Genomic DNA, 23,994 nt, shown 5'->3' on the forward strand with positions numbered 1-23,994 from the left:
TTCCTCAACAACTGCTTCCTCCCAGGACCTGCACACAGCACGCAGGTCTCTTGGGATTGTGCTTAGGGTGCGCGCACACTCCCTGCCTCTTAAAGGGCCAGCAGGCACACTTCTGAAAACTTCTCCAGCCAATAGCTGAGAGACGTATGATATTAAAGGAACCCTGCCCTATTGGGAAGTGTCTTATAAACTTCAGTATTCAGTGTGTTTTCTGCTACCAAGTTGTAAGGTCCCTGTAAATGTGCTCTGTCCAAATCTGAGCCTGTCCACCCTGCCTGCATCCGATTTTGCCTGCCCAGCCTGAACTGGTACCAGAGTCAAATGTAAAGTTTATTTCTTGTATCTTTGTGATTTTTTCATCTGTACCTGCCACCCAGGGTGCACCCAGGTTGAAATAACAGAATAAACGATTATATTGTTATCTTCTTAAAATATGTTTCCTAGCAGCACTTGCTTCTTCTAAGTGCTGCAGAACCCTCTCCTCTGTGCTACTGGTTAGCCATGCCTCCCTGAGTTATCATCAAGCTAACATAAATGTAAAATGCACATTATGCTTCTGTTCACTCTCTGTTGCTTTATACTAATCTGCCTGATCGATTTTAACTTCTACCATCAACACCAGTATAGCTGTAGTGTGATTTTACATAATTGTTAGCTGGTTTTAGAGAAAAAAAACAGCTCTCAGGTGCTCAGCATATTTGTTGCCTGTTGCAGACAGGTCAATGATGTGAAACTGCAAATGCCACTATATTAATGTATATATTATACCAATAGATGTGAATAAACACAACATATAGAATAACGCGCAATAAAAAGATTTTTTATTAATACATAACATTAACATTCATTTCTTATAATACCCACTTCCTATATGTTTCCCTGTGAAATTTCCTGTGCATGATTTGATCCTCTCCGTATGTTATAAAGCTGTTTTTACCCCCATTATTTTCTTTATGTACTAATAAAAATATGTTTTTATTGAACATTATTCTGTATGTTGTGTTTATTCACATCTATTAGGATTTGTGCAATTATATAGTGGATATTCCCATATGTAATGTTTATTCATCAACAAAACCCTTCTTTTCTTTGATGTAGTATATTAATGCATATGTCAAAAGATAATCCTCTGCAATATGCAACAATAAAGTGGAATATGCAGTTTTACATCACTCAGCAGCAGGCAGCAAGCACAGCTCAAATAATTTAAGCCCCTGTACACAGATCCACATACTGCAGTATATTTCTCCTCTCAGCCGCGTGTATACCACCCATCCTGCAGCAGTATATCTCTCCTTTTTTCCACTCTACTGTATATGCATATTATCCTGCAGTATATCTTCAGTCCCCTGTATAAAAGCCCACCCTTCAGAATATATCTTTTTCTACCCACTGTATATACAGTCTTTCCTCAAGTATATCCCTCCTTTCTGACCAGTCTATATAAAGCCCACCATGCAGTATATCTCTTTAATTCCTGTTCTCTCTACAGTATATAAAGCACATCCAGCAGTGTATCTCTCTTTTCTGTTTCCTTTACAGTCATTTCTGCATTATATAGCTGTTTTCTGTCTCCTGAATATTCAGCCCATCCTACAGAACATAGTTACCAGCACACAAGCACACCAATGGTTCTTGGTTATTGGGCTCTGCACTATGATGGAGAAGACAATATCAACTGCTGCTCACCCAAGATCTGCACTCTATTTGTAATCATAGAAGGAGACTTTCCTTCTCTGAACTTCTCTGCTCTCCACTCCTATAATCAGATCAGGAAATTCCCCTATTCTGGATGTTTGTAAATACAATATGGATCTTAGCTGTGCAGCAGTTCAAAGCAGCTTCTAAAGGAGCCTGGCCAAATGAAACAGCACTCCAGCATAGGGTTTGGGAGAGAAAGAAGCAAAATTATTTAATAAAGTCTATTACCAACATTCATCACTTTGCAATTAGGAAAACTAATAATACAATAGTTTAGTTACTGTATACACAATAAATCAATTACTACTATTTTAAACAAAATGAACGGCAACTATTGTTAATGTCATTTTGGCTCGGTATTGGGATATTGGGATGGATGACTCCAAATCCTTTGTTTTCTTTAACCCTGCTGTTCTGTTGGTCAAAAATGACCGACTTTGAACTTCAATATTTTTTAAAATATTCAAGATGCGGCTCTGAAACCCGTGGCCGACCGACCCATCCTCATTTAAGTCAATCAACCACAAGTTTCAGAACCGCATCTTGAACACCCCAAAAAATACCAAAGTTCAAAATAGGTCTCCCCAGACCGAACAGAACAGCAGGGTTAATATGTTCCCTAATTTTCAAAAAAAGGTTAAGGATTTTTAGTAGTAGTTTGGTCTGTTCAATACAACTAGTCTAACGTTCATAAAGTGGCAAATGATCAACTGAATTTACTCGTATTTTCAAGCATTTAAGGCTAAATCAATCCGATCTGACAGGCCAAAATTACCATTCTATGATTAGACTACATGGTCAAAATTGGCCACTTTGAATTTTATCTGACATGTATATACAGTATATGTATGGTAATATTTTGCTAAGATAATAGGATCAGACCAGGTGCTAATCTCTGGCAAAAATGTTGGGGGAAATGAGAAGGGTGTTGGCAAGTTCAATGACTGACCTAAAGTCAAGTCATTTTCACCAGCTGTTTAATAACAAGTTGAGAGATACTTATAGTATGTCCATACAATTAATAATGCTCCAGAAATATACAACACAAATATACTTTTTCATTTTCTGTGCACACTGCTTGTGGATATTACATTTTTGAATACATATTGTACAGTATGTATACTCAGTTAAATGAGCAAATAAACATAAATTATTAGATTAGTTATCTCTGGTAAAATCAACAGATAACCACCACTGATGTCATGAAAACATATCAAAAAAATAAAAATCCATGTACCGTAATATGAAATGTTTTACAATATTTCATTGTATGTCAACCTTTTTATATCATATATGGCAACCACTTTCTTTTTTTTAGAAAATAATCATATGATTCAAAAGGGTATCCTATAGTTAAAAAATGCTTCAGATATATACAATAACTATTTTTGTCGCAGTGATTTCATTGGTCGGTGGCAGACTAAGTGTATGTGTGTCTTTATTATTGCTGGGTTTATATAACAAACTCAAGCTGCGAACTAACCACATCATATTATAGTTTGAAGAATAAAATTCAATTTAGATTAAGTTTATGTGCCTTCATACTGGGAGGGTGATATGATGTGTATGCTGAATTGTGCAATGACATACATATATAAAACCATATATATCTCTAGTAAAACGCTGCTTACCATCTTTATTTCAGTTTATAGAGTTTTCATTGCTATTTATGTAGAAGCAGCATTCTTATTATGGCTATATCAGAGGTCCTTGTTTTCAAGTTCTGGAGACTCTGGGCTGGAGTCCAAGTCACTGATGGCCTCCTTATTTACAAATGTGTTCCCCAATGTTATGCTGTGTCTTGGCTTCACAGGAGCTAACTCCGACAAATTGATATTGTCATTCTTCACAAGAGTTGTCTTGTCCATGTTCTCTTCACTGTGCTTGGCCACCACAGCATTTAGGAAATCAAACTTTGGTGACAATGTTCCCTTTTCAAATAGATACTTGACCAAGTAAGAGATGGCTATATTGCTTAGAAAAGAAACCAGCATAGAGAGTGTTTTAAATGGGAATCTTTGCAAATATATATTATTCTTGTCTACATAGCAGTCACCATAACATATAAGAGCCTGAAGATGTAGATATGGTTCTCCTCCACTTATCCGTAGAAAAAGCCCAAGGATATACCCTACTATAGAGCCATAAGTGTTGGTTCCTTTGATAAACAAGACACAAAGCAGCTGTGGGAAAATGACAATGTAGACCAAGTCAGAACTCAGATACCACAGTCCGTACACCGACTTTGCCAGTAATGCCATGGCTGTTGCAGCAGCTCCAAATATAAAGACAGTGCTCTTCATAACCAAGGAAATCTCCCTTTCTGATGCCTGGGAAATAAATGATATTTGACTTAGTAAAAATAAAATTTTTGTCATGTGTGTAGAAGACATTTTTATCAAGTTCCTCAAAATCTGTAAAAAGACTGAAAATCTTTGCTTATACAGTCAGCTCAATTAGTTTTTTTTCTCAATTCTTCGTTGGTGGAGGCAGTTAATAGTAAAAAACAATCTCTAAGCGTTGGGGTCTTTCTGCAGCCATCTGCAATTTATTGAAGGATGTAGCTGGTAGAGTTGTGCAAATTGATTAGAGTGGAAAATGTGTATTTTCCAGAATGCAGATTTCCTGTAATTCTCTCTGTACGAGCTGCGATTTTGTTGAACTGAAGAGGGCCAGAAAAAGTTGTTTTTTTTTAAAAACTAATACTCATCTCTCCACTCACAACCCAGCTACTTCTGCTTCACGTTCTACTTGTAGGTCTTCACCTCGTCTTCTTAGGCTACTTTCACACTAGCGTCGGTACGGGTCCGTCGCTATGCGTCAGGCCGACGTACCGACGCACGTTGTGAAATTTATGCATGATGTGGGCAGCGGATGCAGTTTTTCAACACACCTGCTGCTCAGGTTAATGTCCGGGGAATAGGGAGCGGAGTTTCGGCCGCGCATGCGCGGTAGAAAATGTCAGACGTGACGGACAAAAAAAGTTCACTTGAACATTTTTTCGTGCTGACGGTGTGCCAAAACACAACGGATCTGTTGCACGACGGACGCAACGTGTGGCCATCCGTCACGATCCGTCACTAATACAAGTCTATGAGAAAAAAAACTCATCTTACGGGCACATTTGCAGGATCTGTTTTTTTCCCAAAACGACGGATTGCGACAGATTGCAAAAAACGCAAGTGTGAAAGTAGCCTTGCTGTAACCACATGCTGGAACCCAGGGCCTCTTCACTCTAGACTGATAAACTACTAAGGGCACTCTATGCAGGGACATCCGAGCCCAAATGTTTCTGGAAGTCCTGGCCTAACATGAATATCCCTGGAGTTTCGGCACTAGATAATAAATGGACCCATGGACTGTACTAGGGACCGTGAGCAGAAGTGGGGTACAGTGAGGTGACTATTGATTGTTTTGTTTTCTACATGTTAAGTTCTTTATGCTCTGGGGTCTCCCCAGATCAGAGTTATAAGGGACAGTTATTTTGTGAAGAATAAATTAGCTACGATTGACTTTCCCATGTGGCAGATTTCGGTAATTTGAATTGTGTCATTTCAACTGAAAGAAAATATTTCATTCCCTTGCAGCACATATGCCAGAAAAGAGGATCATTACATGAAGCCCACTGAAATCAGTGGGCAGTCCATGCGATGAATGGACATTGTGCATATTTCATAGTGAGATAAACTCTATACAGCAGCTATCTGCTCAAGTCTGAAAGCTGTATTGAATGAAGAAGACCTGTTATGTATCAACTTAGAAAGCTATGGTATGGTACATGAAAATGAGTTTTTGAAACCACATAACCTCTTTAAGGTACTTGCTATTTTATTTCTAGGTTACTTTTATGCCTTTTCTTGTAGCATAGGGAATATATCTGACACCCAAATCACCAGCAATTAATTCCGGCCCCCTTTATTCTCATCTGTTGCTCTCAGTAAATATAAAAACATGACATGTAAATAATGATTAAACACTGTGTGTTGTAGTTTGCAAAATTGGAATGTAACAAAATAATTGAAATTCAGCCTCTATTACAGTGACCCATTTCCTTTAATTAAAGTTTTACGCCAAACATATTATAGCTTTTTAATTACGGCAAGTCATATACTGCATACATCTACAATCTGAAAATTCTCAGAAGTTACTTACATTTTGCCTAAATGAAAGCTGATAGATGTTTCTGGCAAACATAGAGCTGGCAGACAAGATTGAAGAGTCAGCGGATGACATCACAGCAGCAGATACAGCACCAAGTCCGAAGAAAGAAATGTAAGGAGGGCACAGATACTGAAGAACAATGGGCAGGATCATATCTGTTTCATTTCTTGACTGTGGATCAGGCAAACCATAGTCGGTTTGATTCCACTCTGAAAATAACAGGACAACACAAGCTTTTTTGTTCAAAGAATACTAATTATTATTATTACTATTATTATTAATGGGATGGTCCGAAATTAAGATTTACTTTTGTTCTAAATCTTTGTCTATTAATTGTATAAGGCTATGTGCACACATTCAGGATTTCTCGCAGAAAATTCCTGAGAAAAACCTGACATTCTCTGCAAGAAATCCGCAAGAAATCTGCATGCGTTTTTGCCGCGTTTTTGGTGCGTTTATGATGCGTTTTTTTCTGGACATTTCCCAATGCATTTTGTAGTGGGAAATCCGCAAAAAAAACCCGCAAAATTAATGAACATGCTGCGTTTTTTACCGCGATGCGTTTTTTTCCTACCGCGATGCGTTTTTTTTCGCAGAAAAAAACACATCATGTGCACAAAACATGCGGAATTCATTTTTATCGGGAAAAACAGCAACGTGTGCACACAGCCTTAATCTAATCTCTTTTCTAATACACTTTAATTAAAAGTTCCCTATAGTTCCTTCACTACACTATTTAACAGCTATAAATTTTTTTCCCTACTTCATGTTTGATGACGCTTCATTTGAGAATCCTCAGTGCATGCTGGGATTCTCAAATAAGATTTCATCAGACGTCAGAGTCTGCGGTCACCTCCACAGTATCTGTCCACACCTTGAAATGAAGCCTCATCAATAACATCTGTTTCAGGGACTGGACTAGTTCCTGCTCTACTGAGCATGCATCAGTTGTCATTTGTGACTTATGCTCAGACAAGCTCTCTTGTTAATCTGCATATTATTTCTATGCTCAATGTGTTAGGATCCTGCCTCTGCACAGGGGGAATCTCGAACCATCCCCGCTGCAGTCTCCCATTCTTCTCCAGCTGCAGTGGAGTCTGCTCAGTGGAGACGTCGGTCCCAGCGTCTAGCTCAGGCTGATACTGGACGACTGGTTACTGCTGCCTTTCCAGCTTCTGCCATTGTAGCCAGTACTGGGCAGCGGTGAGCAGACGTGTTTGGGACTAAGTCCTGTTCTTCCCTTTCTGAGCATGCCCAAGGCAAGATCTCTTGCTGGAGATCAAGGGTCACATGCTTAGATACTGCAGCAAATCCCATTGGTCCTTTAGGAAGGTCCTGAAGGTGTTCTTCTTCTGTGGCTGACTCCCATTGGTCCTTCTGGGAAGGTCCTGTTCTTGCTGTAGCTATAAAAGGTTCACATGACCGCATGGCCATGCACTAGTATACATTTGGAATTGTGTGTGTGTGGATGAGTGCAAGTCGTTCTTTAAAATCCCCTCCCTTGTGTATGACTGTTCGCAAAAGGTGGATGCTTGCTGACTAAGCTGTCAACATAAAGACACACGATACAGCGTCTATTGCTGTAACCGCCAGTGCGGCGCCATGTGCTTATAGAGCGCTTTCCTATCCCAAGTCTGGGTGGTTAGTGGCGTCTGCCAAAGCGGCACAGCACACACTCTTGTGCTTTAAGTTATATTTTCTGCTACTTTGACACCCCAGTTGCGGTGTCGAGCGCAAGTGGTCTGAATGTACTCTAACCCTGTGTCTTGGGATAGAGTCAATAAAGGTTACATTTTAATAGTTTGTCCACCTCAGTCAGTGATTTAGCTTTTTTATTTCTCTGTGTTATCAGTGGGGGCCTCCTGCCATAGCATTTCATTTTGTTCAAATGTTGATGGATAGCTCGCGCTGACACTGATAAGCCTGCAGGACAGCTTGAATTTCTTTAGAACTTAATTGGGGTTGCTTATCCACAAATCTGGACTATCCTGCGTTGCAACCTTTCATCAACTTTTCTCTCTCTTCTTTGTCCAGGGAGATTAGCTACAGTGCCATGGGTTGTAAACTTCTTGATTATGTTGCCCCATGGACAAGGGAACATCAAGATGTCTGGAGATGGACTTGTAACCTTGAGATTGCTAATATTGTTTAACAATTTTGCTTCTCAGACACAGAATGCAAAGATTGAGTCAATTTCTCCCTTTTTATCTGATTTCAGGTATGATTTACATATTTCCCACACCTGTTACTTGCCACAAGTGAGTTTCAACGAGCACAACATGCTTGCAACAAAGTCGTTTACCGACAATTCTGGGACGGTGCCAGCAATTTTGTCTGCACCATTTTGGGGGTTTTCAGTGAAATGTTGTCCAATTTGCTTTTATCTGGGTTTTCTTGTGTTGTTCCAATACACACAAAAGAAATAAACGTGTGCATACCAAAATGTGTAATTGCAATAATTTTCTGGTAGAAATACTTCATTTTCTGTAATAACTTCAAGGGTGCCAACACTTTCGGCCATGACTGTATGTCTACATTAAACCTCTACACATGCAAAATAATATACACTTTGTACCCTATTCACCAAAGCTTTTAAGGCACCACAGAAAGCTTTGAAAAGTTGCAGAATTTTGGCACAAGTTGAGAGTTCACAAAAATGTTGTGACTTTTGGCATTCATATGTCATTTTTTTCTCAGCTATAACAAAGTGGGCAGAGATGTGGTGGGACAGTGGAGTGATGACCACTGCTTGTCAAATTCATCATGAGAAAATGCGTTTGTTACATCACAAATCTTATTCCGGCAGTGGCTGGAGTACGATTTGTGGTGGGGCGCACACAGAGGTTTATGCTACTTGTCCATTTAGTTAATGCTACTTGTCCGACACTCCTGATTCATGAAGAGGCATGTGCCTAATCATGAATAAGGAGTCTGACTCCAGCACATCTCCTCATCAAGACTGGCATGAACAGCGCTTGTCTTCATATATTGGGCTTTATATGTGCGAGATCATCAATTTCTCAATATGAAGAATGTAAATATTGAAACATGTAAGTCTACCATACCTGTGGAAGCACCTATAGCACCAATGAGAATTGAAGGAATAGCCATCAATAGGCAGCCAAAGGCAGCTAAAATAGAGAGAACTTGGGCATAGGTTGCTGAGGATGCTGACAGAACCCTTTGGAAATACGCCTGCCAGGGAATCCCTCCTAGAATCTGCAAAATTAAGAATTTGAAGCATATAAACACTTGCATTTCAGCAATAGTGATAGTATTGTCATGTGTCATATCGTCTCCATATAGAATCCATATAGCAATGCTATGTAATAATATTAACACCATGTTTTTCCCCCAAAAAAATAGAATTTCAATTTCATTGGTTCCCTCAAAGTACTCCCTTTTATGTTCACGTTCTACATGTGCTCCAATTTTCTTCATTTTACTAAGGTTGTTGACAATATTCTTGCTAATGTGATCCAATATTTCGAGTCGTTGAGGATGTTTAATGACTACTGATAAAGGAGCATGAGATCAGACCATCAGCTTCCTCCAATAGAAAAGCAGCTTTCCCATGTGAGGTGTCAGTTTGAGGATAGTGATGGATTACATGAGATTGAGTAGAATGTAAAACAAGCGAGATCAATTGAAGAGTGGTGGGGATGACAGATTCAAAGTTCAGTGACGTAGTCAGGTCAACAATAAATGGCCATGTACATGTGTCACATGGGGATATAAGTAAGGCATCATACCGTATGTTTGGCCGCTGAATCTGTCCTAACATTGGTCTGAAGACTGGCAAAATTTAATTTACATAACGCAAAATAACTAACTAAATTGTAGGTCTGTGCCCGTGTCACCCAGCCAGAAGGGGAACTTATGGGTGATTGAATGGATAGCCAGAACGCCAAGCAGCAGGATGAGTGATCAGAGAAAAGACAATCAGCACTATTAAACCACAAAATCAGAATGGCAGCAGCAGACGGCAGGGGCAGATGACACTTGGTGACAGGTAAGAATGTAACAGCAGAAAGAAACTTAAAAAATGTTTGTATATAACACTGCTTAATAGTTTTCCCCTAATACACTCCTGTCCAATGCTAGGGAAAAAAAAAACATAAAAAGAAAACTTCTGTAAGTTCACAATGATAGATTTGCAGCAGAAATGTGAAAGGTCTGAATATTGTACATCTCGACATCTGCAAACCTCACTCAGATATATGCAGCAGCAACATAAAATGCATCAAAATGGCAGAGTTCTTCCAAGGAATAAAGTCTGCAACTTCTACTATATAATTGTCTAAGGGTCACTTCCATCTGTCTGTCTGTCTGCCTTTCTGTCTGTCTGTCACGGATATTCATTGGTTGTGGCCTCTGTCTGTCATGGAAATCCAAGTCGCTGATTGGTCGCAGCAAAACAGCCAGGACCAATCAGCGACGGGCACAGTCCGGAAGAAAATCACCGCTCCTTACTCCCCTCCGGTCACCGCTCACACAGGGTTAATGCCGGCGGTAACGGACCGCGTAATGCTGCGGGTAACGCACTCCGTTACCGCCGCTATTAACCCTGTGTGCCCCCAACCTTTCACTATTGATGCTGCCTATGCGGCATCAATAGTAAAAAAAATGTCATGTTAAAAATAATAAAAAAACAAAAAACCTGCTATACTCACCCTCCGTAGTCCGCTGAGCTGCTCGCGCCTGCCGCCATCTCCCGTTACCAGCGATGCATTGTGAAATTACCCAGAAGACTTAGCGGTCTCACGTGGCTAGGCAATATACAGTTAGGGCCAGAAATATTTGGACAGTGGCACAATTTTCGCGAGTTGGGCTCTGCATGCCACCACATTGGATTTGAAATGAAACCTCTACAACAGAATTCAAGTGCAGATTGTAACGTTTAATTTGAAGGGTTGAACAAAAATATCTGATAGAAAATGTAGGAATTGTACACATTTCTTTACAAACACTCCACATTTTAGGAGGTCAAAAGTAATTGGACAAATAAACATAACCCAAACAAAATATTTTTATTTTCAATATTTTGTTGCAAATCCTTTGGAGGCAATCACTGCCTTAAGTCTGGAACCCATGGACATCACCAAACGCTGGGTTTCCTCCTTCTTAATGCTTTGCCAGGCCTTTACAGCCGCAGCCTTCAGGTCTTGCTTGTTTGTGGGTCTTTCCGTCTTAAGTCTGGATTTGAGCAAGTGAAATGCATGCTCAATTGGGTTTAGATCTGGAGATTGACTTGGCCATTGCAGAATGTTCCACTTTTTGGCACTCATGAACTCCTGGGTAGCTTTGGATGTATGCTTGGGGTCATTGTCCATCTGTACTATGAAGCGCCGTCCAATCAACTTTGCAGCATTTGGCTGAATCTGGGCTGAAAGTATATCCCGGTACACTTCAGAATTCATCCGGCTACTCTTGTCTGCTCTTAAAAAGCAAAGAAAGGCGGGCACCGCACAAAAGATATGTAAGCTACAGGGATCAGCCACGTGCATATAAAATGTACACACTCAACACAAAAGAAAAGAATATGCACACAGTGGGATCAACCTGATATAATAAATTTTATTTTATTTTAGAATAATACCTCACCACACATAAAGGCAAAACAGGAAGGAACATACATTTAAAAACATCTAAAAACTAGACAGACCTACCCTCAACCCCCCACATATGAAAGCAAGGGTCTATAAATGAAAAAAATACATATGCAAATACCGCAGAAAGCATAACATACAAATTGGCAGATAAGAGACAATACATATACATATATATAAGTTTAATTTCTGATGTAGCCAATTAGCATACTGCTAAAGGCCTTTATCCCCCTTCCCCCCCCCCCCTCTCCTCTACTTTGCCTTGGATCCAGTCCTGGACTCTTTCATCTACCCCAGCCGCACTTAGGTATATATACCTCCACCAGCTTGTTGTGCTCCTGCCCCATAGGCATTTCTTGGACTTAGACACATCATCATCTTTGGTGGCAGGAGACTTCACATTTAGCTTGGTAACGTATGGCTTGGGGTGCGACACTTAGGACTGGCTGTGGCTACACCAGGTATTAACCTGGCTAATGGTATTGTGTTTTTTCCACAGGCCTGTGACAGGACTGGGAGGTAGGGCTATTGTTTAGGGTTCTATAAATATATTTGTCTGTGTAGGGGCAGTATGCTAATTGGCTACATCAGAAATTAAACTTATATATATGTATTGTCTCTTATCTGCCAATTTGTATGTTATGCTCTCTGCGGTATTTGCATATGTATTTTTTTCATTTATAGACCCTTGCTTTCATATGTGGGGGGTTGAGGGTAGGTCTGTCTAGTTTTTAGATGTTTTTAAATGTATGTTCCTTCCTGTTTTGCCTTTATGTGTGGTGAGGTGTTATTCTAAAATAAAATAAAATGTATTATATCAGGTTGATCCCACTGTGTGCATATTCTTTTCTTTTGTGTTGAGTCTTGTCTGCTCTTATGTCATCAATAAACACAAGTGACCCAGTGCCATTGAAAGCCATGCATGCCCATGCCATCACGTTGCCTCCACCATGTTTTAAAGAGGATGTGGTGTGCCTTGGATCATGTGCCGTTCCCTTTCTTCTCCAAACTTTTTTCTTCCCATCATTCTGGTACAGGTTGATCTTTGTCTCATCTGTCCATAGAATACTTTTTAGAACTGAGCTGGCTTCTTGAGGTGTTTTTCTGCAAATTTAACTCTGGCCTGTCTATTTTTGGTATTGATGAATGGTTTGCATCTAGATGTGAACCCTTTGTATTTACGGTCATGGAGTCTTCTCTTTACTGTTGACTTAGAGACAGATACATCTACTTCACTGAGAGTGTTCTGGACTTCAGTTGATGTTGTGAATGGGTTCTTCTTCACCAAATTAAGTATGCGGCGATCATCCACCACTGTTGTCATCCGTGGACGCCCAGGCCTTTTTGAGTTCCCAAGCTCACCAGTCAATTCCTTTTTTCTCAGAATGTATCCAACTGTTGATTTTGCTACTCCAAGCATGTCTGCTATCTCTCTGATGGATTTTTTCTTTTTTTTCAGCCTCAGGATGTTCTGCTTCACCTCAATTGAGAGTTCCTTTGACCGCATGTTGTCTGCTCACAGCAACAGCTTCCAAATGCAAAACCACACACCTGGAATCCACCCCTGACCTTTTAACTACTTCATTGATTACAGGTTAACGAGGGAGACGCCTTCAGAGTTAATTGCAGCCCTTAGAGTCCATTGTCCAATTACATTTGGTCCCTTGAAAAAGAGGACGCTATGCATTACAGAGCTATGATTCCTAAACCCTTTCTCCGATTTGGATGTGGAAACTATCATATTGCAGCTGGGAGTGTGCACTTTCAGCCCATATTATATATATAATTGTATTTCTGAACATGTTTTTGTAAACAGCTAAAATAACAAAACTTGTGTCACTGTCCAAATATTTCTGGCCCTAACTGTACTATGTGACTGGGCAATATACTACATGGCTGGGCAATATACTACATGGCTGGGCAATATGCTACGTTGACATGCATATTCTAGAATACCCGATGCGTTAGAATCGGGCCACCATCTAGTATAGTTATAAAACTTTTAAAAAGGGCTTCAAATATAATTTAATAATATGTAATGTAAATGTAATTGTTTCAGTTAATTCAGACATTAGCCCAATTAATATGTGAGATACATTAATTTTATAGCCCCGAAATATTAAGGCTAGAATAGATTCTAAATGTGACATTGAGGAAATTGATTATTCATGTCCAGTATTCATCCTGACCCTAAGTCTTCTAGACTTCTCTTCTCATACTGTGCTCTTTTCACACAAGTTTTACAATCCATCAAAAGAAAGATTTTGAGAAAAGTATTGTTTACCAGCAGCAAGAAACTGTCAATCCAAGGCCAGGCATCTTCTCTCCTTATGCTGCCCAGCCACGGATCCTTGTAGACTTCTTCTACAGCTGTCACTGCGATGTCTGTAACCGCGGGATGAGTCATTGCGAAAGGTACACTGATCCACTGCAACACAAAGAGCCGGCATGTCTGAAGCCACACTGGTCTTAAACATTGCCATTTCGCACAATAAAAACAAAAGGTAATGCAATTTATGTAATGTCACATGACAGGGACACGTTTTGCAATCAAAGTACCATATTTAAAATGAGCTAAATGGTAAAATGACAGGAACAGCCGTGAACACTGACAGTCAAGGGCACCGCTGATGAACCTGAGTCTTGGCCTCCCCATCTCATCATATATTCAGAAAAAACAGCAGGTTGAAAATATAAAATCAAAGAAATAAAAATGCCACTGTCAATCCAAATAGCTGTTAATAGCCCCGCCCTGTAAAAAAAAACATGCCTGACATCTACAAATAATTGTTACAAAACGGGAAGCATTTTTGTATTTTGAGGTCCTTTGTGGTTATAAAAATGTAAAAAATTAGCAAAAACAGACACTTATTTCATTTCCCTTATTTTCCCACTGATATCCCTCCTCCCCCCCAAAAAAAGAGAATATGACAGTGAAATATAGATGAAGCCCCATTTTCAGAAAAAAAGAGAATATAACATCTTGAAAAAAAGATGCAAAAATGACTCGCATATTTGAAGGAGAAAAACTTTTACAGAATGAGCGAAAACCCTGAAAATATGCCTGGTCGGGAATGGGAATAAATGGTTAAAAACTGGTTAAAAAAAAAGTTTGATAAAATTGCATTTATTTAAATTATTTTTGAACCATTATATCTATAATATAACGCTGGGAGCGTCACTCTGTCCGAAGCCTCTATAGACTGCGCAAGCGCAAGCGCCGGCGCAGTCTGGGCCTCACAGAGCGACGCTCCCGGGAGATCGCGGTATGCGTAAGCACTGAACGCATACCGCCATCTCCACCGGAGAGTCAGGGACCGCCAGGAGGGAGGGTAAGTATACTCACCTTTCCCGGTTCCAGCGCTGCTTGCGGCTCCGTCTCCCGGCTCCTCTGCTCCCGGCTCCGGAGGGCGCGGACTGCGCAGGCGCTGATTCCTGCTGCCGGAATCGGCGCCTGCGCAGTCCGCGCTTTCCGGCGCCATTTTCTTGAAGACACACTCCGGCTCCACTGCAGGTGTGTCTTCAAGAAAATGGCGCCGGAAAGCGCGGACTGCGCAGGCGCCGATTCCTGCTGCCGGAATCGGCGCCTGCGCAGTCCCCGCTTTTCAGCGCCATTTTCTTGAAGACATACCTGCAGTGGAGCCGGACGATAGGTGAGTATGGTATTTTTTTTATTTTTTATATGGCAGCAGCATTCGGGGGCATACACACTGGAGCGGGGGGCATATAATACAATGGTGGTGCAGGATGGCAGCAGCACATGACAGAACGGGCGCAGGATGGCCGCAGCACATGACAGAACGGGCGCAGGATGGCCGCAGCACATGACAGAACGGGCGCAGGATGGCCGCAGCACATGACAGAACGGGCGCAGGATGGCAGCAGCACATGACAGAACGGGCGCAGGATGACAGCAGCACATGACAGAACGGGCGCAGGATGGCAGCAGCACATGACAGAACGGGCCCAGGATGGCAGCAGCACATGACAGAACGGGCGCAGGATGGCAGCAGCACATGACAGAACGGGCGCAGGATGGCAGCAGCACATGACAGAACGGGCGCAGGATGGCAGCAGCACATGACAGAACGGGCGCAGGATGGCAGCAGCACATGACAGAACGGGCGCAGGATGGCCGCAGCACATGACAGAACGGGCGCAGGATGGCCGCAGCACATGACAGAACGGGCGCAGGATGGCAGCAGCACATGACAGAACGGGCGCAGGATGGCCGCAGCACATGACAGAACGGGCGCAGGATGGCAGCAGCACATGACAGAACGGGCGCAGGTTGGCAGCAGCACATGACAGAACGGGCGCAGGATGGCAGCAGCACATGACAGAACGGGCGCAGGATGGCAGCAGCACATGACAGAACGGGCGCAGGATGGCAGCAGCACATGACAGAACGGGCGCAGGATGGCAGCAGCACATGACAGAACGGGCGCAGGATGGCAGCAGCACATGACAGAACGGGCGCAGGATGGCAGCAGCACATGACAGAACGGGCGCAGGATGGCAGCAGCACATGACAGAACGGGCGCAGGATGGCAGCAGCACATGTCAGAAAGGGCGCAGGATGGCCGCAGCACATGACAGAACGGGCGCAGGATGGCAGCAGCACATGACAGAACGGGCGCAGGATGGCCGCAACACATGACAGAACGGGCGCAGGATGGCAGCAGCACATGACAGAACGGGCGCAGGATGGCCGCAGCACATGACAGAACGGGCGCAGGATGGCAGCAGCACATGACAGAACGGGCGAAGGATGGCAGCAGCACATGACAGAACGGGCGAAGGATGGCAGCAGCACATGACAGAACGGGCGCAGGATGGCAGCAGCACATGACAGAACGGGCGCAGGATGGCAGCAGCACATGACAGAACGGGCGCAGGATGGGAGCAGCACATGACAGAACGGGCGCAGGATGGCAGCAGCACATGACAGAACGGGCGCAGGATGGCAGCAGCACATGACAGAACGGGCGCAGGATGGCAGCAGCACATGACAGAACGGGCGCAGGATGGCAGCAGCACATGACAGAACTGGCGCAGGATGGCAGCAGCACATGACAGAACGGGCGCAGGATGGCAGCAGCACATGACAGAACGGGCGCAGGATGGCAGCAGCAAATGACAGAACGGGGACGCAGGATGGGAGCAGCAAATGACAGAACGGGCGCAGGATGGGAGCAGCAAATGACAGGATGGGAGCAGCAAATGACAGAATGGAGGCGCAGGATGGGAGCAGCACATGACAGAACGGGGGCGCAGGATGGAGCAGCACATGACAGGATGGGGGCGCAGGATGGAGCAGCACATACCAGGATGGAGACCATATACCAATATAAATGCTCGCCACCCGGGCGTAGAACGGGTTCAATAGCTAGTATTAATATAAGTGAATATAAGAAAATGTTTTTTTGTTTTGTTTTCGGCTTCATTTTTTGATCCATGATGAACTGATATATAAATTAAAATCTGAATATGCTAGGTCTTTAGGTAGAGAAATGTCACCCATACGCAACAGCTTATGGCTCACTGTTGTTAGCGTCGTCCCTTTCAATAGTGCAACCTATGATTCTTTATCAATATTTATAGCCTCCATGACATAGGTCCTGAGTTTCAATCCTGACAAAAACTTAAATAAAAGAAGAAGCCGGACATGAATTGAACATACCGTATAATACCGTCTGATGCTGGGGGGCACCGACCCAATATCCTTTATTGGAGGTGAATCTTCTCAGGATTTGAGAAAGCATCCTGTGTAATGATCTACACAGGACAACCACTAACCTCACTTATTGGGAATATAATCTGATCTCTACCAGATATTGAGATGCTACCTCATATCACTCTGCATATTACCTAAACTTATATGTGTGAATATTCAGTATCTATTGTCTTTTACATTCTTGGGGAAGTTTTTAACCCCTTTCTGCCATTGGACGTAATATTCCGTCCATGTGGGGTGGGCCTTAATTCCCAAGGACGGAATATTACGTCCAGCGCGATCGGCCGCGCTCATGGGGGGAGCACGCGGATCGTGGCCGGGTGTCAGCTGCTTATCGCAGCTGACATCCGGCACTATGTGCCAGGAGCGGTCACGGACCGCCCCCGGCACATTAACCCCCGGCACACCGCGATCAAAGATGATCGCGATGTGCCGGCGGTGCAGGGAAGCATCGCGCAGGGAGGGGGCTCCCTGCGTGCTTCCCTGAGACCCCCGCAGCAACGCGATGTGATCGCGTTGCTCCGGGGGTCTCCTACCTCCCTCCCTGCAGTAAGTCCCGGATCCAAGATGGCCGCGGATCCGGGTCCTGCAGGGAGGGAGGTGGCTTACCAAGTGCCTGCTCAGAGCAGGGCTTGGTAAGCCTGCATAGCTCTCAGACAGATCGGTGATCTGACAGAGTGCTGTGCAAACTGGCAGATCACCGATCTGTATTGTCCCCCCCTGGGACAAAGTAAAAAAGTAAAAAAAAAAATTTTCAAGTGTGTAAAACAAAACAAAAAAAAAATCCTAAATAATGAAAAATAAAAAAATATTATTCCCATAAATACATTTCTTTATCTAAATAAAAAAAAAAAAAACAATAAAAGTACACATATTTAGTATCGCCGCGTCCATAACGACCCGACCTATAAAACTGGCCCACTAGTTAACCCCTTCAGTAAACACCGTAAGAAAAAAAAAAAAAACAAGGCAAAAAACAACGCTTTATTATCATACCGCCAAACAAAAAGTGGAATAACACGCGATCAAAAAGACGGATATAAATAACCATGGTACCGCTGAAAGCGTCATCTTGTCCCGCAAAAAATGAGCCACCATACAGCAACATCAGCAAAAAAATAAAAAAGTTATAGTCCTCAGAATAAAGCGATGCAAAAATAATTATTTTTTTCTATAAAATAGTTTTTATCGTATAAAAGCGCCAAAACATAAAAAAAATGATATAAATGAGGTGTCGCTGTAATCGTACTGAACCGAAGAATAAAACTGCTTTATCAATTTTACCAAACGCGGAACGGTATAAACGCCTCCCCCAAAAGAAATTCATGAATAGCTGGTTTTTGGTCATTCTGCCTCACAAAAATCGGAATAAAAAGCGATCAAAAAATGTCACGTGCCCGAAAATGTTACCAATAAAAACGTCAACTCGTCCCGCAAAAAACAAGACCTCACATGACTCTGTGGACTCAAATATGGAAAAATTATAGCTCTCAAAATGTGGTAACGCAAAAAATATTTTTGCCATAAAAAGCGTCTTTCAGTGTGTGACGGCTGCCAATCATAAAAATCCGCTAAAAAACCCGCTATAAAAGTAAATGAAAAAAATGTATTTATTTCCATTTTCCCATTAGGGTTAGGGCTAGGGTTAGGGCTAGGGTTAGGGCTAGGGCTAGGGCTAGGGTTAGGGCTAGGGTTAGGGTTAGGGCTAGGGTTAGGGCTAGGGTTAGGGTTAGGGCTAGGGTTAGGGTTAGGGCTAGGGTTAGGGTTAGGGCTAGGGCTAGGGTTGGGACTAGGGTTAGGGTTAGGGCTAGAGCTAGGGTTAGGGCTAGGGTTAGGGTTGGGGCTAGGGTTAGGGCTAGGGTTAGGGCTAGGGTTAGGGTTAAGGCTACAGTTAGGGTTGGGGCTAAAGTTAGGGTTAGGGTTTGGGATTACATTTACGGTTGGGAATAGGGTTGGGATTAGGGTTAGGGGTGTGTCAGGGTTAGAGGTGTGGTTAGAGTTACCGTTGGGATTAGGGTTAGGGGTGTGTTTGGATTAGGGTTTCAGTTATAATTGGGGGGTTTCCACTGTTTAGGCACATCAGGGGGATCTCCAAACGCGACATGGCGACCGATCTCAATTCCATCCAATTCTGCATTGAAAAAGTAAAACAGTGCTCCTTCCCTTCCGAGCTCTCCCGTGTGCCCAAACAGGAGTTTACCCCAACATATGGGGTATCAGCGTACTCAGGACAAATTGGGCAACAACTTTTGGGGTCCAATTTCTCCTGTTACCCTTGGGAAAATACAAAACTGGGGGCTAAAATATAATTTTTGTGGGAAAAAAAGAGATTTTTTATTTTCACGGCTCTGCGTTATAAACTGTAGTGAAACACTTGGGGGCTCAAAGTTCTCACAACACATCTAGATAAGTTCGTGGGGGGGTCTAGTTTTCAATATGGGGTCACTTGTGGGGGTTTCTACTGTTTAGGTATATTAGGGGCTCTGCAAACGCAATGTGACGCCTGCAGACCATTCCATCTAAGTCTGCATTCCAAATGGCGCTCCTTCCCTTCCGAGCCCTCCCATGCGCCCAAACGCTGATTCCCCCCCACATATGGGGGCTAAAAAATAATTTTGAGGGGAAATTTTTTTTTTTATTTTCACGGCTCTGCGTTATAAACTGTAGTGAAATACTTGGGGGCTCAAAGTTCTCACAACACATCTAGATAAGTTCCTTGGGGGGTCTAGTTTCCAATATGGGGTCACTTCCCTTCCGAGCCCTGGTTCTCCCCCACATATAGGGTATCAGCGCACTCAGGACAAATTGCACAACAACTTTTGGGGTCCAATTTCTCCTGTTACCCTCAGGAAAATACAAAACTGGGGGCTAAAAAATTATTTTTGTGGGAAAAAATGTTTGTTTTATTTTTACGGCTCTGCATTATAAACTTCTGTGAAGCTCTTATTGAGTCAAAGTGCTCACCACACATCTAGATAAGTTCCTTAGGGGGTCTACTTTTCAAAATGGTGTCACTTGTGGGGGGTTTCAATGTTTAGGCACATCAGTGGCTCTCCAAACGCAACATGGCGTCCCATCTCAATTCCTGTCAATTTTGCATTGAAAGGTCAAACGGCGCTCCTTCCCTTCCGAGCTCTCCCATGCGCCCAAACAATGGTTTACCCCCACATATGGGGTATCAGAGTACTCAGAACAAATTGTGCCACAACTTTTGTGGTCCAATTTCTTCTCTTACCATTGGGAAAATAAAAAATTGGGGGCGAAAAGATAATTTTTGTGAAAAAAAATGATTTTTTATTTTTACGGTTCTGCATTATAAACTTCTGTGAAGCACTTGGTGGGTCAAAGTGCTCACCACACCTCTAGATAAGTTCCTTAGGGGGTCTACTTTCCAAAATGGTGTCACTTGTGGGGGGTTTCAATGTTTAGGCACATCAGTGGCTCTCCAAACGCAACATGGCGTCCCATCTCAATTCCAATCAATTTTGCATTGAAAAGTCAAATGGCGCACCTTCCCTTCCGAGCTCTGCCATGCGCCCAAACTGTGGTTAACCCCCACATATGGGGTATCAGCGTACTCAGGACAAATTGTACAACAACGTTTGGGGTCCATTTTCTCCTGTAACCCTTGGTAAAATAAAACAAATTGGAGCTGAAGTAAATTTTTTGTGAAAAAAAGTTAAATGTTAATTTTTATTTAAACATTCCAAAAATTCCTGTGAAGCACCTGAAGGGTTAATAAACTTCTTGAATGTGGTTTTGAGAACCTTGAGGGGTCCAGTTTTTAGAATGGTGTCACACTTGGGTATTTTCTATCATATAGACCCCTCAAAATGACTTCAAATGAGATGTGGTCCCTAAAATAAAATGGTGTTGTAAAAATGAGAAATTGCTGGTCAAATTTAAACCCTTATAACTCCCTAACAAAAAAAAAATTTGGTTCCAAAATTGTGCTGATGTAAAGTAGACATGTGGGAAATGTTATTTATTAAGTATTTTGTGTGACATATCTCTGTGATTTAATTGCATAAAAATTCAAAGTTGGAAAATTGCGAAATTTTTGAAATTTTCGCCAAATTTCCGTTTTTCTCACAAATAAACGCAGGTAATATCAAAGAAATTTTACCACTATCATGAAGTACAATATGTCACGAGAAAACAATGTCAGAATCACCGGGATCCGTTGAAGCGTTCCAGAGTTATAACCTCATAAAGGGACAGTGGTCAGAATTGTAAAAATTGGCCCGGTCCATAACGTGCAAACCACCCTTGGGGGTAAAGGGGTTAATAATATTTGTTTGAATAAAATATACGTTTTTAAAGGTCTAATTTTGTTTGCTGTTGTGATTACCCTTCCTTAAATCACAGATGTAAGCAGCTAGCATTAACAAGAACCAATTTCAACCCATGAAACAAGCACTGATCTACTATAATCAAGTTGTGCAGCGCTTGTTTACTGGCGCTCTTACACATGCTGACGGAGAATAATGGTGACTGAATGGTCACTAACGCGATCGTTCTGTCCCATACAGTATCTATCGTGTTATCAGAAGAATTGTCTTGTTTACTCCCCGATATGTCCTGGGTCATTTTGAGGATTGGAGCCCTTGGCAGTTGCCCAGTTTGCCTTCCTTAACGCCAGCCTGGGTCATGGATAGAGCACGTATCAAAGCAGCAACCAATCAATAAGCTCAGTGGCTTGTGCTGTTTACATCTCCAGAGCTGCTGAGCTCAGTGATAGGATGCAGTGGTGATGTCGACGTGATATAACTGCTGACGCCAAAACACTACTGCAGGGTAGAGAGCTGGCGCTGGGCTCAGGATGGAGGAATACCAACTGGCTTTGTTATTTTACATGACTATAACTGCATGTGTTTTGGGTAATATTCAATACCCTATATATAACAACATAGTTTCGTCCAATTGAATGATAGTGTTCATTCTTACTTGGCAAAAAAACATGAATTCAATCATAGTTCAGTTTAGATCTGAAAAATACAATTGTTGAATACTGTACGAATAGGCATTACCCGCTATATTATATGCAACACACACAGTTCAATAGTGCAATAGTAGAGTTTTATGTGAGTGACAAGAAGCAGAAAGAAGTAATAATGTTCCTTTACTCACCAATCCTACAAAGATGCAGAAGAGCTGAACAACGTCGGTGTAGGCAACAGAATACATGCCACCAACAAGGGTGTAGAAAATAGCAATCAGGGCAGACACGATCACTGAAAGGTTTATATCAATATCCACTATAACACTGATGGTGGCACCTATGAGAAATACATACAAAACATGCAAAGAAATTACAATGCATTCCTTCAAATCTTGCGATGGTGTATCATTTGAAGCTCAAAAGACTGGCTCAACAAATTCAGTTTCTTTTAATTTTGCTGTAGACATGTTGCCTGTGAGCATTTTTTTTTAGCTCTGTTCACATTGGACTTTCTGCCAGTTCACACAGCCAGTCCATTCCTCCATTACTGAGAAATCAGCATTTGAAGCTGATGTTAGCGATGTGACCTCGGGAAAAGGAGTCATCAGCCGAGCAGGAAGAGGCGGTGCTGGATGGGGAGTAGAGCTGGAGTGACAGAGGCTTCAGATCTACGAATAGATCTTCATCCTCAGCATTTGAATATTGATTTCTCAGTAATGGAGGAATGGATTGTTAAAGGTCTGTCTTTGAAAGAGCTACATGCACATAGAAATATTTTTTTTGGGGGGAAGGGGAATGAGGGAAAATCCTGACAGGTTCCCTATAAAAATACATAAACCTTCATAGATACCTGACATTGCCTATTGTGAGTCAATGAGCTCTGTCAGGATTAGTCTATATCATTTGCACACAGCTCTGGCATAGCTGTCATATGGAGCAAGCACGAATAGAGCCGCAGACTAATCATTTTAAAACGACACAATAAATATATTTTATCTATATGTGGATTCATTCATCGATGACTCACTTTGTCATTCTCCTTCATTGTGATCCCTCTCTACTATCCTTGTACATTACTTCTATGTATCTTTATCAATGCAGATGCTCATTATTATTATTATTATTATTTATTTATATGGCATTATTATATATTATTTATTTATATAGATGCTCATGTATACTCATTAGGACCCCCTACTCCCACCCATCCATCTTGGAATATATCATTCAGTATCCTCCTGCACTTGAACAAATTTTATTGGTCTGTAATGTGACATCAAATTAACTATTGAGCCACAGTGAGCTGCCATTTTGATAAAGTGACCATTATAAGATTCAATGCAAATAAGAAGCTAACCCTTGCAATTAAAACTAAATTTGTTCAAATGAATTTTATACCCCAAAACATTTATACGTTTTTGTAGTTTTTTTTTTTTTTTTTATAGATAAATCAATTTATCACTACACATCTTTATACAACAGTCTGGAAGCGGAATGGGGTATGATGATGCATTTTCAGCTCCTCTGCCTTCGGTTGTATTCCCTGCCTAGCACCTCCTCTGGTTGACTGACAGGTCGTTGGCTGTGTACTAGAGCCAATAACCTATCAATCATCTAAAGGAGGCATTGAATACAGTGTGAAGCTGATGAGCTGGAAGTGCATTGTTATATCCCATCAGCAGCATGATCTAGAGGAAGAGACCTTGATTCCAGTGATGTATCACTTACTGGGGTACTTACTGTAGTTTTGATAAAGTCACTGTTTCATCAGTAGGAGATTGAGTAAACTAGTAAACCTGCTGTCGCGTAGGTCTCCATATTCATGAGCTCTGTTTAAACCCAGC

General features: G+C 42.0%; 1 protein-coding gene across 1 annotated transcript in view; it reads right to left on the reverse strand.

Moving 5' to 3' along the window:
* Positions 1-1,883: 1,883 nt before the first annotated feature.
* The window catches only part of SLC5A7 (solute carrier family 5 member 7), a 48,035-nt gene continuing 25,924 nt past the window's right edge, over positions 1,884-23,994 (reverse strand). The window contains exons 5-9 of the mRNA XM_069760183.1: positions 22,339-22,487; positions 13,756-13,899; positions 8,928-9,081; positions 5,854-6,071; positions 1,884-4,031 (exon numbers count right to left, since the gene is read on the reverse strand). Of these exons, the coding sequence (XP_069616284.1) occupies positions 3,402-4,031; positions 5,854-6,071; positions 8,928-9,081; positions 13,756-13,899; positions 22,339-22,487 (1,295 nt within the window). The 3' untranslated portion in view covers positions 1,884-3,401. The remainder of the gene's footprint in view (positions 4,032-5,853; positions 6,072-8,927; positions 9,082-13,755; positions 13,900-22,338; positions 22,488-23,994) is intronic.

Source organism: Ranitomeya imitator, chromosome 3 (assembly GCF_032444005.1).
Source record: "Ranitomeya imitator isolate aRanImi1 chromosome 3, aRanImi1.pri, whole genome shotgun sequence".
NCBI classification, from domain to species: domain Eukaryota; kingdom Metazoa; phylum Chordata; class Amphibia; order Anura; family Dendrobatidae; genus Ranitomeya; species Ranitomeya imitator.